General features: G+C 45.0%; 1 protein-coding gene and 1 long non-coding RNA gene across 4 annotated transcripts in view; one reads left to right on the top strand and one right to left on the bottom strand.

Moving 5' to 3' along the window:
• The window catches only part of ATCAY (ATCAY kinesin light chain interacting caytaxin), a 73703-nt gene extending 71720 nt beyond the window's left edge, over positions 1 to 1983 (top strand). For all 3 annotated transcript variants that reach the window (XM_029614298.1, XM_029614300.1, XM_029614301.1), the window contains one exon: positions 1641 to 1983. In XM_029614298.1, the coding sequence (XP_029470158.1) occupies positions 1641 to 1650 (10 nt within the window). In that variant the 3' untranslated portion in view covers positions 1651 to 1983. The remainder of the gene's footprint in view (positions 1 to 1640) is intronic.
• Positions 1 to 17212, bottom strand: part of LOC115098025 — a 42061-nt gene that overhangs the window by 18786 nt on the left and 6063 nt on the right. Inside the window, exon 2 of the long non-coding RNA XR_003858392.1 lies at positions 10734 to 10806. This is a non-coding gene — a long non-coding RNA (uncharacterized LOC115098025). The remainder of the gene's footprint in view (positions 1 to 10733; positions 10807 to 17212) is intronic.

The raw sequence follows: 17212 nt of genomic DNA, 5'->3' as shown, positions 1-17212 counted from the left end.
AGGGGAATGGAACAGCTCCCCTATGAGGAAAGACTGAAGAGGTTAGGACTTTTCAGCTTGGAGAAGAGACGGCTGAGGGGGGATATGATAGAGGTGTTTAAAATCATGAGAGGTCTAGAACGGGTAGATGTGAATAGGTTATTTACTCTTTTGGATAATAGAAAGACTAGGGGGCACTCCATGAAGTTAGCATGTGGCACATTTAAAACTAATCGGAGAAAGTTCTTTTTTACTCAACGCACAATTAAACTCTGGAATTTGTTGCCAGAGAATGTGGTTCGTGCAGTTAGTATAGCTGTGTTTAAAAAAGGATTGGATAAGTTCTTGGAGGAGAAGTCCATTACCTGCTATTAAGTTCACCTAGAGAATAGCCACTGCCATTAGCAACGGTAACATGGAATAGACTTAGTTTTGGGGTATTTGCAGGTTCTTATGGCCTAGATTGGCCACTGTTGGAAACAGGATGCTGGGCTTGATGGACCCTTGGTCTGACCTAGTATGGCATATTCTTATGTTCTTATGTTCTTAAAGGCGGTCAAACGAGTGAGAGTCAAAACCAGAAGTCAGTCCAAACGTGGTCGAGCTTAGCAGGGGTCGAAGCCAGAAGTCAATCCAAACATGGTCAAGCGTAGCAGGAGTCAAAGCCAGAAGTCGATCCAAGCGTGGTCAAGCATAGCAGGGGGTCTAAGCCAGAAGTCAATCCAAACATGGAAAGGCAAGGACCGGGTACAGATCAGGAACAGGAACGTAGACAGGATCAGGAAAGAGCAATGAGCACACGACAAGCGTGGAGACTTGTTGCCAAGGCAAGGAACTAATGGCTGGGCCCTGCCTATATACCAGGGCCTAGTGACGGCATCATCTGGAGCTGTGGGTTGGATTCCTACTGCGGCCCCTTTAAAACCCGGCAAGGTGCGTGCGCACGCGCGCCTAGAGGGCAGCATGGCACTGGACGGCGGCATCTCCCCGCGGGACATGCGGGGAGACCCGCCAGGGAACAGAAAAGACAGCGGAGGAGCCAGGGATGGCAGAGAAGGCTCGGATGCGCAGGCGGCTGCCCACTGCCATGAGGGAGGATGAACCGGGAGTGGGAGCTGGAAGCCGAGGGTAAGTAGGCCCAGACGCGGGCCTGCCGCGAATGGGACACGCAACAATAAGCTAAAGAAGTTGTTTTACAAATCTGAGGAATTTTAGTTGTACAACATTCATAATAGAAAACATGGGGGGGGGGGAGGTGGGAGAGGGGTGAGAGAAGAAATTATTAAAACTGTGATGCTTATTTATTTATTTACAAGTATTTCTATACCGTCCCTCCAAACAAAATGATCAGATCAGTTTACAATATTAAAATGTACATAAATTTAAAACATCATTGTAACATCAGATACAACAGCATTGTATTAAAACTATTGTTAAACTTAAAATATCATTATATCCTAAGCTAAAACAATATTAAATCCTATCTTTAAATGATAGATAGATGCGATTTGTGGTTGGTTTTTAGATTTTGTTTTTCATTGAGTGCACTTCTGGCAGTAAATATCTAGGCACCACTAACCAAGATACAATGCCTGCTATTTGTTGGGAGTTTGTTTTTCAATATTTCAGACTAAACTAGAGCATATTTTCTTCTCTCTTAGGATGTCATGAAGGTAAACGGGGTATGAGTGAGACACCAAATTGAAGAAAAAGCTCCAAGGAGAAAAGCTAACCTTGCACTCCCCCCCCCCCCCTCACCTAACGCACCCATTTCCGGAGTAACATCCCCACACCTTCTCTTCTGCTTCCTGGGAGGCATCTAGGGATGCAAAGATGTAGTGCTCTAATCATCAGGGCTTACAAAACATTATTCATCTTCAAAACGCAATGTGAGGTGACATTCCCAAGTCAGGACCCCCAACTGTGCAGTGATGTTTTCCAATGAAACTGGTGTATATTCACCTATTATTTCTTCCACTTGAGTAAACTTGATTTCTACTCTCAGTATATTAATGTCATTGGACAAAAGGTATAACTGTATTTATTTGTCATCTTTCACCAGTCTGCTGCTGGCCAGCGTTATGCAATTTCAGTTTTCAATGAGGAATGGAAAGATGTTTCAGAATCTCCAGCCAATGCAGGGAGGGCCAGCTTCTCTCTCTAGCAATCACAAACATTTGTGCTACTGGCTGTTCCCAACACACTGCTCTTGCATTGTGGGGCCCTGGTTCTTAATTCAGTATCTTTCTCACTTCTCCCCCAGGCCACCTCACCTACCACCTCAAAGTAATCCAAAACTTGCTAATAGTAACAATGTACTTCTTTGGTTCTTCTTCACGCTTCACTGTGAGGTTTTCTGTGTACGGCCTTTTGTTGCAGAATCACTGTGTGTTTGCTGCCAGCACCATGGATCTTTACTACAAGCATTTCCTGACACCACAGTAGAGAGAGAGTTATTCCCTGATGCAGGGGTCAGGAACCTTTTTGGCTGAGAGAGCCATAAACGCCACATATTTTAAAATGTAATTCCATGAGAGCCATACAATATGTTTAAAACTAAATACAAGTAAATGTGTGCATTTTATGTAAGATCCCACTTTTAAGTACAATAAGTCTCTGAAAATATTACACCAGGCCTTAAGACACCAATACATCTCCTATTAGGAAAACGGACCAAGTCAGGCTGCTATAGAGTCCTACACAGAAACAACACGCCAGCAGAAAACCTCACCTGAATCACGTGCTGTCCCTCACCTAACATAGAATAAAGAGACCAAAACGCATAACAAGAAGCATGCAGAAAAAACTGAATTGGAAACTGCAACAAGCCAGAGTCTCTGTATGCAGTGTAACAAAGGAAAAAAGAAACATCACCCATCCTTATAAAACAAATCAAGAAATATAAAATCATCAGCAGTAAAACTGTACTAACAAAAAGAACATATTTCGAAACAGCTGATGAGAGGAATATCCAATAATTAAAACTCATATAAAACATTTCCAGATACCAACAAAATATTTCAAAATAGCAGACACAAAGATCCAGTAATGAAAAATAATAAGGATACAAAAATTTTTTTGCTCTGCATACCTGGGAACGTTTGATATCCAGGTGTCCTGAGATTGTTCTGAATTAGCAGGAGGTGGGGTGGTTTGCTTGGAACTTTCTCCTCTCTCAGTCACATACCAGCGCTCTCTCTCACACTGGCTCTCAATGACACACCTATACACACTTGCTCTCAGTACTCACATATACACGTTTTTTCTCACTCACTTATATAGGCTCTTAATTACACATTTACACACATGCTGTCTATCTTTTCACGCTTACACACACACACAGGCTTTCAATCACATAAATACATGCTGTCTTTTTCTCTCACACACAGACTCTCATTCACATGCTTACAAACATGTCCTCTCTTTCTCTCATTTACACACAGGCTCTCAATCACATACTCACATGCTCCCTCACCTAAATCAGCTCTCAATCACACACAGACACACATGGTCTCTCTCTCTCATTTAAACACAGGCTCTCAATCACATACTCACATGCTCCATCACCTAAACCAGCTGTCAATCAGACACAGACACACATGATCTCTCTCTTACTTATACACACAGGATCTTAATCATACATACACATGATTTCTCTCACACACAAAGGATCTCAATCATACACACATACTCTTTCACACAAACAGGTTTTCAATCACAAACTTACACATACAGGTTCCCAATGGTAAACTTACATTCATGCTCTCTCTCTCACAGGCAGGCTCTCAATCACAGACATACTCTCTTTCACATACACAGGCTCTCAATCATTCACATACATGCAATCTCACTCACACACACAGGATCTCAAACACACACGCTTGCTCGCTCATTCACTCTCTCTCTCCCCCACCCCCACCCCAGGAACTCGCGGCAGCAGCAGCCTCCTCCCAACACTAACCTCCTTCATTTTCAGCCCTCGCGGAGGCGGAGTCCCATCGGCCGCGGTTGAAACTCTTCATTTTCCTCCAAGCCGCGCTGCAGTCTTCTTCCCACAAGCATGGCCTCTTCTTCTCGCGCAGGCACCCGATGCTCACCACTTCCTCTTCCGGGCCGCGGGAAGAAGAGAGCACGCCGGTGCCGCTCAGCACCGGCGTGCTCTCTTCTTCCCGCGGCCCGGAAGAGGAAGTGGTGAGCATCGGGTGCCTGCGCGGGAAGACTCCCGCGCAGGCACCCGATGACTCCAGTCGTGCCGCTGCCGGCGTGCTCTCTCCTCCTCCTCCCCCCCCCCCGCGGCCCGGAAGAGGAAGTGGAGAGCATCGGGTGCCTGCGCGGGAAGAAGAGACCACACTAGCGTGGTCTCTTCTTCCGCGCAGGCACCCGATGCCCACCACTTCCTCTTCCGGGCCGCGGGGGGGGGGAGGAGGAGAAGAGAGCACGCCGGTGCCGCTGACTCCAGCTGTCCCGCCGCGTTCCGCCCGGGCTGACAGCATTTTAAGCCCGGGCGGCGGAGGACCGGGGAGCAGCTGGGTCAGCGGGGAACCGCGAAGTGTGGCGACACTTGTCTGCGAGCCAGATGCAGCCCTCAAAAGAGCCATATCTGGCTCGCGAGCCATGGGTTCCCGACCCCTGCCCTGATGGGAAAGAAAATCTGTTTGATGGAGTCCATGGCACCAGGCAATTTCAAATACTTATCAGGCCAAAAGGGATGCTGCACTTTATCGCCCTTCACGGCTTCTTTCTTTCTAGACTGAAAAAACTCCAATGTTCACGAAGATGTAATTTCTTAAGGACAGCACAAACCCAGGTTTTGAATGCTGAGAATATATTTAATGGGACCCACTCTCTTGACTGGTTAAGATTCATGGCCGGCCTGGCAACTCAGTGGCAGTGTTGTGTACTGCCATGTGGAAGGTCCCAGATTCAAACCCCAAGTTGGGTCTTCTGCTCCCTGTGGTGCCTGGGAACGCTGCAGAGGCAACATTCACAGTCCCCACTCCAGAAAGGGAGGGAGTCATGGTCATCACTCAAGGGTGGCACCTAGTGGCCATCTTCAGAGTCTATGACTACAAGGTCCTGGAAGGTATCCCGATGCATGATTCCCAGCCAGCAACATCACTGCAATGACCAGATCGGAAACATTGGACTAGCAAGGGGGAGCGATTAATAGGGGGAAAATTCCTGGGTAGTTGAGAATGGAAGCTCATGGTGCCAGATTCCTAGCTCTGGTTCCAACTGAGCTAGAGGCCCAAAGGAGCAGAAGGAAGCTGCTGGCCCATGAACTACAAAAACACAACACAAAAAAAACCTTTGAATTGATATTGCAGTATTAGAAAATATTTATTTTACAGGTGATAGGGGATTTTCTTTTGAGGACGAGTGAGTGTATTGAAGGAAGGTGCAATAAGTTGGCTTCCCAGTCTCCAGTCCTAGTGTCTCTAACTGGCGTAACCCTGGATACAATCAGTGCTACACTTTTTCATACTGCACACTCAGTTTTAGGTTACCCCAGATCAATCGCTGAATTTCAGTAACATGGAAAGATTTAAATACAGGGACCTTATCTGCGTCCCAAAAAGCAGGTGTGCAAATTGTATCTATGCATACTAGCCATGTTGGGCTAATAGCGATTAGGCTCCTACAAATTCAGTTTCTTTCTAGAATGGACAGGCTACATACTTTGCTTATTGAAAAAAATAATCTTATAGTTTTTAGTTTGAAAGCAACTTTATGTAAACAATATTTTTCCATTCTCTCCCACTACTGCATATTCTCTAAAAGGAGTGTGATAGTCCTGCATGCTTTGCCCCATTTAGGCCAATGCAATAAAGTGCGCCCAGGTTAAAGAGCGGCTGGATGCACGTTTTGGACGTGCGTCCATAACCTCCCAATGCAATAAGGGGATCAGAGCCTCCAAAAACGCACGTCCAAACAGAGGCATAGCTAATCGTGCTCATCACATGTAAATGCCATGCAGATGGGGCTGTTACCTATTACCACGCGATGCAAAACATCACCGTACACACAAGGCACACTTTTTAACCCGTCAAATTTTACGCCTGCCCTGGAGCAGACATAAAGTCTTGCCGCGCGTCAAAAATACTGTTTTTCCTTGGTTCCTTCTACCTAGAATCGTCGCACTACAAGTAGAAGGAACCACAGAAAGCAGCATCCTGGGGGGAAAAAAAAAGGCTTGAGGGAAAAAAAAACAATGCAATAAAGTGCGCCCAGGTTAATGAGCGGCTGGATGCACGTTTTGGACGTGCGTCCATAACCTCCCAATGCAATAAGGGGATCAGAGCCTCCAAAAACGCACGTCCAAACAGAGGCATAGCTAATCGTGCTCATCACATGTAAATGCCATGCAGATGGGGCTGTTACCTATTACCACGCGATGCAAAACATCACCGTACACACAAGGCACACTTTTTAACCCGTCAAATGTTACGCCTGCCCTGGAGCAGACATAAAGTCTTGCCGCGCGTCAAAAATACTGTTTTTCCTTGGTTCCTTCTACCTAGAATCGTCGCACTACAAGTAGAAGGAACCACAGAAAGCAGCATCCTGGGGGGAAAAAAAAAGGCTTGAGGGAAAAAAAAACATTTCTGGGCGCACAATACACACACACACACAATATACACGCTCCAGGCCGTGTATATTGTGCCAGTAAATTCGCTGCCGCAGGATAAAACAAACGCTCATCTCCTGGGTGCCCGAAGCCAAGGATGCACTAGGGACGCGCAATTTATTCCTAGCACGTCCGTTTTAGCACAGTAGCTCATTTTCATATTGCATTGGGCACCCAGAAGAGGTGGATATGCGCGCGTTAAAAAACGGGCATCCAGTTTGGACTCATGGTTTTTACACGTACTTTCTTGCATCAGCCTGGTTTCTTAGGGTTTGCGGTATATCAGGCTGCTGCTACGGAGTGTGAGGCTTAGCCCTTTGAGAGTAAAACTCCTTCCATTGCTGATTATGGATTACATCTGCCAGCCTGTTGGATGTGAGACTTCCCTTGCTGCAGTGCAAAACTGAACAGTCTGTGTCATTGTGTAAATCATACATCTGTTTCACATGTAGTGCAGTATACATTTTACAAAGAACTAGGGCGATTTGCAATAAATATTCACATCAGAGTTACATATTTAAAATTATTGACACTTCACATGCGGGAGTGTGTAATCTGTGTTTTTTTTTGGGGAGTAGTAAGACAAACTACACAAATTACTGACAGATTCCCTGCTACTGAATTTCCCCCGTTGGGTTCCTTGTGAGCGTATCCTCACTGGTGCACATTCTCGCTGTGCTCTTTATTTTAGCAGTTTTTAAAGAACTGTTTCTTTAGAAATGGCTCTGCGAGGTGCTGGATGCAATGCAGCTAGGTTTCTGGTTTTGGAGGCAACGTTTCCTAAAATATATTGAACCTTCTTGAAAAAGGTAAAGGCGCAAGCAAGTAGTGACCTTTTCACTAATCAAGAAAAGGTAGGAAATTTCCACAGCACGCCGCCCTTGCCAGATACAATCACCATGGGAAGTGTACCAGTGAATATGCGTTCTTTCTGCGAGCATTCTGTATGCCACCGAGGGGCAGAACACTCCCGGCCACATTGCCCACAGACGCAGTCGTGCAGCACAGCAGCATGCAATCCCTGACTGCTTTCTGACATCCTTTTTACAGAAGGGTCTTATCCGCTGCACTGTCAGCCTTTGTATGGCCCAGGAAGTTGTAAGACAAGTAGTGAACAAAAATCTTATTTGTGGTGGTGTGTACCGTTTCAATCGGATGTGCCACAAACAACCAAAGCAGTGTGGTCACCTCTGGAAACTTGTTTTAAGGATCACGTGTTGTGGCCAAGAGGAGACACGCTGCAACATCTCACTGAAGCACTAATTTCAATGGCTTGTTTGGAGGGATGGAGCATTTTTAACAAAAAGGGACGGCAGGTCACCCTACATCAGCATCAAACCAAACTGTCGGGCCGATTCAGTAAAAGTCGCGGGAGAGCAGGCGAGCGCCCACTCTCCCAGTGCGTGCACAGGCCACTCTCCTGTGCATGCAATTCAGGGGGGAAGAAGATGCGAATTAGGGCCCGTGGTAAAAAGAGGCGCTAGGGACACTAGCGCGTCCCTAGCGCCTCCTTTTTGACAGGAGCGGCAGCTGTCAGCGAGTTTGACAGCCGACGCTCAATTTTTCCGGCGTCGGTTCTCAAACCTGCTGACAGCCACGGGTTCGGAAAACGGATGCCAGCTAAATTGAGTGTCTGTCTTCCAACCCGTGGGCCAATTTAAAATTATTTTTTTTTTATTTTTTTTAAATTTTGGGGCCTCCGACTTAATATCGCTATGATATTAAGACGGAGGGCGTACAGAAAAGCAGTTTTTTCTGCTTTTCTGTACACTTCCCCGGCACCGGCAGAAATTAACGCCAGCCTTTGGGCAGGCGTTAATTTCTGAAAGTAAAATGTGTGGCTTGGCTGCACATTTTACTTTCTGTATCGCGTGGGAATAACTAATAGGGCCATCAACGTGCATTTGCATGTTGCAGGCGCTATTAGTTTCGGGGGGGGTGGGGGGTTTGGATGCGCGTTTTCCGACGCGCTATTACCCCTTACTGTATAAGGGGTAAAGCTAGTGCGTCGAAAACGCGTGTCAAACCCGGGCTAATCCAGATTTGGACGCGCGTATCGGCCCTTGTGATAGGAGAAATGAGCTTATCGGACAAAAAGTCAAATGGCAATTCTCCCCAAAGCTCAGTCCCCATTGCTCTTCCAGTACTTGAGCTAAAGCATGACGAGAGGGGAAGGGGTCATGGCTCCTTTGCCTCGATCATCCTAGTCTTTGTAAAGCACATGCTGCCTCTTCAAAAGCTGGCTAGTTAGAGATGGAGCAAGAGGCTTGTCAGCCAGCCACGCTCCTGTGCATGAGCGCCCGCAGAGATTATTTCAGAGGGTGAGAGAGAGAAGAAACAAAAGCAGGGAAATCCTTGCAAAAACAATTAGTTAGAAAATCCAGATGAGGGAGGCAAATGATTCCCTTTGAGCTGCTCTGTGGGCATCCGTGGTCCTGTGGAATGCGTCTCACTGAACAAACTCGGTGGAACTAATTTAAGTATTACAGACTCAGCACACAAATGGGAAGAATACTCTCGAATTAGGCTTGCATTCTCCAGCCTGGCATGAAGCTGCTACTGCACGCCACTTGGATGGCAGGAAAGATATAAGAGATTGCTTTAAAAACATGCACCCTTTTTTTTTTTTTTCATATAATTGTTCCTAACTGGCACTCAAAAATAGGGTGACAGTACATTGTTGTGAACGTGAATTTAAAACTAGACTATGGCCAGGGAATGCACCCTATGCAGTCATTTCTTTCCCTTTGCAAATGAGCCTTCCAGTCAGGCCCCTACCTTGTCATTTTTCTAGAGTATTTGCATTACTCAGAATGCTGATGCTAAAGGAGATACATTATTGTTAACAAATGTCATTTTTGCTTTGTATGATAACCTGAAAAAATTATGGATATTTCATTAAAATCAGATTCACCCCTATGCTTTTCCTTTATCAGGGTAACTATCTTTTATTTGCTTTGGCCAATAATGTGGCTTGTGTTGAAAAAGTGGTGCGTGACTTGCTGTGAAACAGAAATTGTATCTTGGCAACCTGCAATGTAGGAATTTCATTCCTAATTATACAGCTGGATTATTCTGGTTCTCCGTCTCCGTATACTCCGGTATTTCCCAACCCTCTCCTGGAGGCGCACCTAACCAGTAAGGTTTTCAAGATATCCATAATAAATATGCATGAGAGAGATTTACATACACGAGGTCACTCTGTCATGCATATTCATTCTGGCAATCCTGCCTGGATAGGCAAGCCTCCAGGAGAGGGTTGGGAAACACTGGAATAAGTTGTCTTTTCTAGAAGCTTCTCATTGCCCCCTGCTTCTGCATATACTCCTCCTCCCTTCTGCTAACTCTGGCTCTCAGAACTTCCTTTTCTTCTCGTTCCCACTTTTTCCAGTTTGTTTTTCTCTGGCCCTGCATACTGCAGCCTGTCTATGTAAGAGCTTCCTGCTCTCCCTGAAGACACTATTACTATGTGGCTCGTAGCTTCAGACACATCCATCTTGAGTTTAGAGATAGCTCTGTGGGCCTGCTAGACCAGTGCTCCCCAGTCTTTTTAAGCCCAAGGAACACCTACATTAATAAAAACATTGTGTGGCACACCAGTCTCCACGGAGCAAGCAGTGTGGACATGAAGTGGAGACATATGGCCAAAAGTATAGTGAGGAAAGCACTGAGAGCCCCAGTCTTTCTTCCAAATTTTAAAACAAGGGGAGAGAGGAGACACAGACACACGTGGACCTGTTAACAGCAGAGCAGCTTTCCAGTGACTTCAAAATTTAACTGATGGGGATATAGGGCCTAGTGGTTTGAGCTGAGCTATCCATGTCCTGTATGCTACTCATTTCCCACATTCGGGCATGGGGTGGGGGGAGAAAGAAGAGACATACTGGGCTAGGAAGAATGCATGCAAGACTACACATGCGCTCAGAAAGGAATTCCTGCACATTTAAGAGCCAACACTGGTGATGCAAGGTGCTGGTCTGATCTGGCCATCAGGCAGAGGTGGCCTTTCCAGAGCACACCTGATCAGGTCTGAAGGCGCACTGGTTATAAACAGTGTTCTAGACCCTACAAAGGCATCCATGGCAAAGATCCATCAAAAGATACAGAGGATTATGCTTTCACTTACTTCAGATATTATTTTGCTATGGTGTTGTCTTTGGCATCCAAAAATACATGCATCTCCATGTACCGAAAGGTTCCTAATGAAAAGTGTGAACACAAAGTTAGACAGAAGGCTCCATACAATCAGTATCCCTAGCAAAGTTTCGACTTTGTCAAATAAATATGATTTAAACCAAGTTACATTCAAGGCATTCATCCTTTGTGACAGCTCAGGAGAAGTGAAGAGCAAGTTTGCTTACCATAAAATGGTGTTTTCTGAAGATAGCACAATAAATTAACCATGATTTCTGGATGATGACATCTGGTGGCTCTGAACGGACTTCTCTCTCATGGTTAGTAGAGCTTTTTAGCGCTACTGAGCATGTGTGGGAATTCCCGCATGCTCATTGCCCTCCAGTCTCTTCAGTCTGTAACAAAGCTCTTGAAACACTGTAACTTGGTCTCCACGGAGGAGGGTGGGTTGCTCATACTAATTCATCTTCTAATTCATATCTACAGAAAACACCATTTACGGTGAGCAAACTTACGCTTTTCCATTGATAAGCAGCCTGAATTAGCTATGATCTCTGGGGAGTCCCAAGCTAAGGGTTGCAAAGGAGTGTGACTGCATGATTGGTAGAGATACCTGACATGCTCCATTCCCTTGTTTTCCTCCTTTTCTTTTCTCTTTTTTTTTTGAAACCTACTCCCCCCTTGAGGTGCCGAGAGCAGTTTAGTGTGGAAGAACTTGTGACAGCACTGCTTTTCCCACATCGCTATCTGTCACCACTTGTTTGTCAAGACAGTAATGTGAAGTGAAGATATGCACTGCCAACCATATTGCTGCTTTGCAGATATTCTCAATTGGTATGTTTTGTAAATTTGCAATTGAAGTCGCTGCTGCTCGGATTTGGTGAGTATGCACTGGGCCAGTGAGTTGCAATTGTGCTGCATCATAACAGTGATGGATGCAACTAACTAACCAATTTGCCATGATACGCTTCATCACTGCTATACCCAAGTGGTTGGGGGTCATAGGACACAAAGAACTGTGACGTTAGTCTGAGGGAATCTGTTATCCTCTTGTATTATGCAAGCGCTTGCTTGCAATCCAATTTGTGAAGCTGCTTCTCCCCTTGAGCATGAGGTCAAGGATGGAAATCTGTAAGGATGATTTACTGACGTGAAATGACGTAAAGCATATAGAAAGACATGATTTAATGGAACATAGTCAACATGGATTTACCCAAGGGAAGTCTTGCCTAACAAAACTGCTTCATTTTTTTGAAGGGGTTAATAAACATGTGGATAAAGGTGAACCGGTAGATGTAGTGTATTTGGATTTTCAGAAGGCGTTTGACAAAGTCCCTCATGAGAGGCTTCTACGAAAACTAAAGAGTCATGGGATAGGAGGCGATGTCCTTTCGTGGATTACAAGCTGGTTAAAAGACAGGAAACAGAGAGTAGGATTAAATGGTCAATTTTCTCAGTGGAAAAGGGTAAACAGTGGAGTGCCTCAGGGATCTGTACTTGGACCGGTGCTTTTCAATATATATATAAATGATCTGGAAAGGAGTACGACGAGTGAGGTTATCAAATTTGCAGATGATACAAAATTATTCAGAGTAGTTAAATCACAAGCAGACTGTGATACATTGCAGGAAGACCTTGCAAGACTTGAAGATTGGGCATCCAAATGGCAGATGAAATTTAATGTGGACAAGTGCAAGGTGTTGCATATAGGGAAAAATAACCGTTGCTGTAGTTACACGATGTTAGGTTCCAATTTAGGAGCTACCACCCAGGAAAAAGATCTAGGCATCATAGTGGATAATACTTTAAAATCATCAGCTCAGTGTGCTGCAGCAGTCAAAAAAGCAAATAGAATGTTAGGAATTATTAGGAAGGGAATGGTTAATAGAACGGAAAATGTCATAATGCCTCTATAGCACTCCATGGTGAGACCACACCTTGAATACTGTGTACAATTCTGGTCGCCGCATCTCAAAAAAGATATAGTTGCGATGGAGAAGGTACAGAGAAGGGCAACCAAAATGATAAAGGGGATGGAACAGCTTCCCTATGAGGAAAGGCTGAAGAGGTTAGGGCTGTTCAGCTTGGAGAAGAGACAGCTGAGGGGGGATATGATAGAGGTCTTTAAGATCATGAGAAGTCTTGAACGAGTAGATGTGACTCGGTTATTTTCACATTCGAATATTAGAAGGACTAGGGGGCATTCCATGAAGTTAGCAAGTGGCACATTTAAGACTACTCGGAGAAAATTCTTTTTCACTCAACGCACAAAAAAGCTCTGGAATTTGTTGCCAGAGGATGTGGTTAGTGCAGTTAGTGTAGCTGGGTTCAAAAAAGGTTTGGATAAGTTCTTGGAGGAGAAGTCCATTAATGGCTATTAATCAATTTTACTTAGGGAATAGCCACTGCTATTAATTGCATCAGTAGCATGGGATCTTCTTAGTGTTTGGGTAATTGCCAGGTTCTTGTGGCCTGGTTTTGGCCTCTGTTGGAAACAAGATGCTGGGCTTGATGGATCCTTGGTCTGACCCAGCATGGCAATTTCTTATGTTCTTATGAGGATACTACTTTCGTAAGAATTTTGGGTTAGAGCAGAGCACCACTTTGTCATGGAAGAATAACAAGTACGGTAGTGGATGAGAGCTTGTAGTTCACTAATACATCCTGCTGACATGATGGCTTCTAAGTAAGGAACTTCAGCAGTGCAGAGTTGAATGGTTCAAATGGTGGAGGCATGAGTTTTTGAAGTACAGTATTAAGATCCTACAGGGTTGCAGATCATTTAACTGGTGGGTTAATATGTAGCAGACCTTTCATAAACCAAGTTACTAGCAGCTGTGCTGCAATGGAATGGTTGTCAATGCGCTCATAGTAGGCCTCTATGGCGCTCAAATGTACTCGAACAGACGAGGTTGCAAGACCCCGAGAGGATAGATAATGCAGAAAAACTAGTAAAGATCTGGATTAGCATGAGCAAGGGTTGATATTATGATTCTTGCACCATGACCAGTGTCGTTTCTACTTGAAGACATAGTTTTGTTGAGTGGAAGGTTTCCTGGCTGCAAGGAGTACATCTTCCACCTCTGCAGGGAAATGTAGCTCAGAATTACTGAGCATTCAACATCCATGCCAACAAGTAAATTGATGAAGGATCTGGAGAAAGAAGATGTCCGTTATCCTGTTTGAGTAACATGAGTCCCTTGGCTAAGGGAACTGGTGAATGCAATGATTGTGTTACTACATACACATACTATTTTTGTCTGGGCCATGCCGGAGTGACCAAAATCATACGAACTTTGTCTCTAATTAGTTTCTGAACTGTCCTGACGATCAGTGGAAAGGACAGAAAAGCATACATGAGATTTGACCCTCAAACTAGCAGAAATGCATCCTCTGTGGGCTCCATCAGATTGAGCAGAATTGATCTAGTTTCTGATTCACCTCTGATGTAAATAAGTCTATTGCCAGCTGATCCCAGAGTCGAAAGAGTCTGTCGACTGTGGTTTGCCTAAGGGACCACTTGTGAGGATTGAAGATCCGGTTGAGATAATCTGCTTGCGTGTTCTCGAGACCAGGGACATAGGTTGCTTGCAAGGAGATCTGGTGGTCTAGCGCCCATTGCCATATTTCCATAATCTCCTGGCATAATGTCCAAGGACCTGTTCCATCTTGTTTGTTGACATAAAACATTGTGACTTGGTTGTCTGTTCGAATGAGGACATTCTTCTCTTGCAGAATGTGTGAGACCATATTTTATGGCCCTCAATTCAAGGCGGTTGATATGAAGGTTCTTTTCGAAATACATCCACGTTCCTTGTGTTTGGTGAGTCAAGACATGTGCTCCCCATCCAATCGTTGGTGCGTCTGTAGCAGGGATTATTTGATAGGACTTTGGAGAAAGCTGTTTTCCCATGAGGATATTGGTTGGTTGTAGCCACTGATAGGTCTGCTTTCATGTCTTTCGTAATGGAGTATGTTTTGATAAAGAGGCTGTCTTTGTTGATCCCACTGGAATCTGAAATCTCACTGTAGATGACACATATGCATCCATGTATGGGGCACCATATGAATTGCATCCACCATGTGTCCTAGAGTTACCAACAGTTGATGGGCTCTTGTCCGAGGTTTGTTTAGAAGGAAGCTTGTGTAATGGTGGACACTTAAGTGTCTGACCTGTGGCAAATATGCTCTGGCCTTTTGTGTGTCTAGCAGGGCTTCTATAAATTGAAGGGATTACAATGGGGTGAAATGTGACTTCTTGAAGTTTATGAAAAATCCTAGATCCTGGAGAAGCTTGATGATCTTCTGGTGGAATATTACATCTCTGTTCAGGACAGAAAGGATATCAACCAGTCATCTAAGAATGGGAAGACTTGAATTCTTTGATGGTGAAAATGTGCTGCCACAATAAACAGACATTTGATGAAAACCTGTGGAGCTACTGAGAGGCCAAAGAGAAATGTTTTGTATTGGTAATGGGTCCTGTCCATCTGGAATCAGAGGTACATCCAGCAAGATGAATGAATCAGAATGTGCACATATGATTTTTTTAGGCCCAGAGAGCGCATCTAGTCCCTTTGCTGAAGGAAAGGTAAAATTGTGTCCAGGGAATTCATTTTGAACTTTTCCCCCTGAAGGAAAGTGTCCAATTGTCGTAGATCCAAGATGGGTTGTAGACCCCCCGTTTTTTTCAGGATAAATAAGAATCGGGAGTAGCAGGGATGGTTCTATAATGCAGTCAAAAAAGGATAAGGCCCTGTGTCTTGCCGGCGGCAGAATAGAGGGCTCGTGTGCGGCCAGTGGAGCCCATCTGCTAGCAGCAGGACAGGAGTTGCACACCACCAGTCACTGAAAAACTGGAGGCTGCTGGCAGCAGAAGTTAAAGATGAGTCGCGTGCTGCTGAGAGAACAAGGACAGAAGGAGTCAAGCGCCATGGGCCGAGCACAACTTGGCAGCAGCCAAAAAACTAAAGAAGCCTCAGACAGAGCCTAACTCACCAGCAGGGAGACCAGGCCACACTAGCAATAGGAGACCTGGTTGCTCCACTCGGGAGGACATCAGCTGATGCGGAGGCTGGGCCCCGCTATTAAAATAAGACCTGGCAGCCTCTCAGGACACTGGCTGCTGGGGGCGCTGGGCCCACCAGCAAAAGAAGACTCAGTGGTTCTGTCGGGAAGTGCATAAACTGCTGGGCAGAACAAACCCCAACAGCCAACAAAGAGCCAGAATGGAGGAGAGAGGGGAGGGTGCAGGGGTGGATTGGCCTATTGGGGCTTCGGGCTACTGTGCGGCTGGTGTTGTTTGCAGCAGCTCCGCGAGCACAGGGCTGCTCTGACCAACACTAAGCCACGTGATTGGCCAGATCAGCCCACTGGTAGTGATTGGGCCCCAAACAGTGGTAGAAGGCTTCATGGGTATCAATTACTGACAATTGCCCACATGTGCAGGCCTTTTCGGTTGAAACATTTTGGATGCTTTCAGTTTCTTCTTTCTTTCTTTTTTTAAAGTAACACTATTGAGGGGATGCTGAGGCAGCGAGGCAAAAACTGTAGAGAAAAACTTAATATCACTTTGTTTTTTGTTTTTTTTTTGAGAGAGATAGAAAACCATCCATGCTCCAGTGTGGACAAAAAAACAACTGAAGAGACTGAAGAGCAATGGCTGCATGGGAATACCCGCACATGCTCAGTAGAGCTAAAAAGCTCTACTGAGCATGTGCGGGCATGCTAAAAAGCTCTACTAGTTATGAGAGAGAAGTCCAGTGCTGCCAGATGGCAACACCCAGAGACCATGGCTAGTTCAGACTGCTTATCGATGGAAAATACTCTCAGCACCCAGAAATGGGTAGATAGAGGACAAGAAAAACAAATACAAAGCTGACAGAAACATCAATCAGCATGGAAATAAAACACAAATACAAACTAAAGGTTTCTCTATATTTATTGTCACATGACAAGTATGATTATATGGTGATTCTCATATATAAATGCTAGCAATTCATAATGTGAACTAACAGAGGTCACAGAATGGACCTAATGGTGTCTGAAATTATAATCATCTATCACCCAAAATAGACCAATTTTTTTTTAATTTTGTGTTTAGAAAAACAAAACATGCCAGGACATCCAGGAATATTTCTGGCAAACTGTTCATCCCATTCAACTTTATCCTTACTAAACAGCAAGCATTATTCTAGTATAGACTAGCTAGTATAGACTAGCCCCTCCCTGATTTTTTGAGAGGCCTGGAAGTTTCCTTTTTTTTCCCTTTAATTCTCTTTTGTACTTCCAGCTTAATTGGAACTGGGTGTTGCGGACACGCCTTGTGGCTATGTATTCCGTGGTGAATGCGAGCAGGAAAGCCCTGGGAAGGGGCATAGAGGCGTGATCGCTTGCTCCTGTGTGAGTGTGAGCCCCTGGTTCACGAGACAACTCAGAGAGGAGCCCCAAGATACCACAAGGATAGGAAAG

This window comes from Rhinatrema bivittatum, chromosome 8 (genome assembly GCF_901001135.1).
Source record: "Rhinatrema bivittatum chromosome 8, aRhiBiv1.1, whole genome shotgun sequence".
NCBI lineage: Eukaryota > Metazoa > Chordata > Amphibia > Gymnophiona > Rhinatrematidae > Rhinatrema > Rhinatrema bivittatum.
The sequence above is the reverse complement of the archived record's forward strand: the minus strand, read 5'-3'. Positions and strand labels throughout refer to the sequence as shown.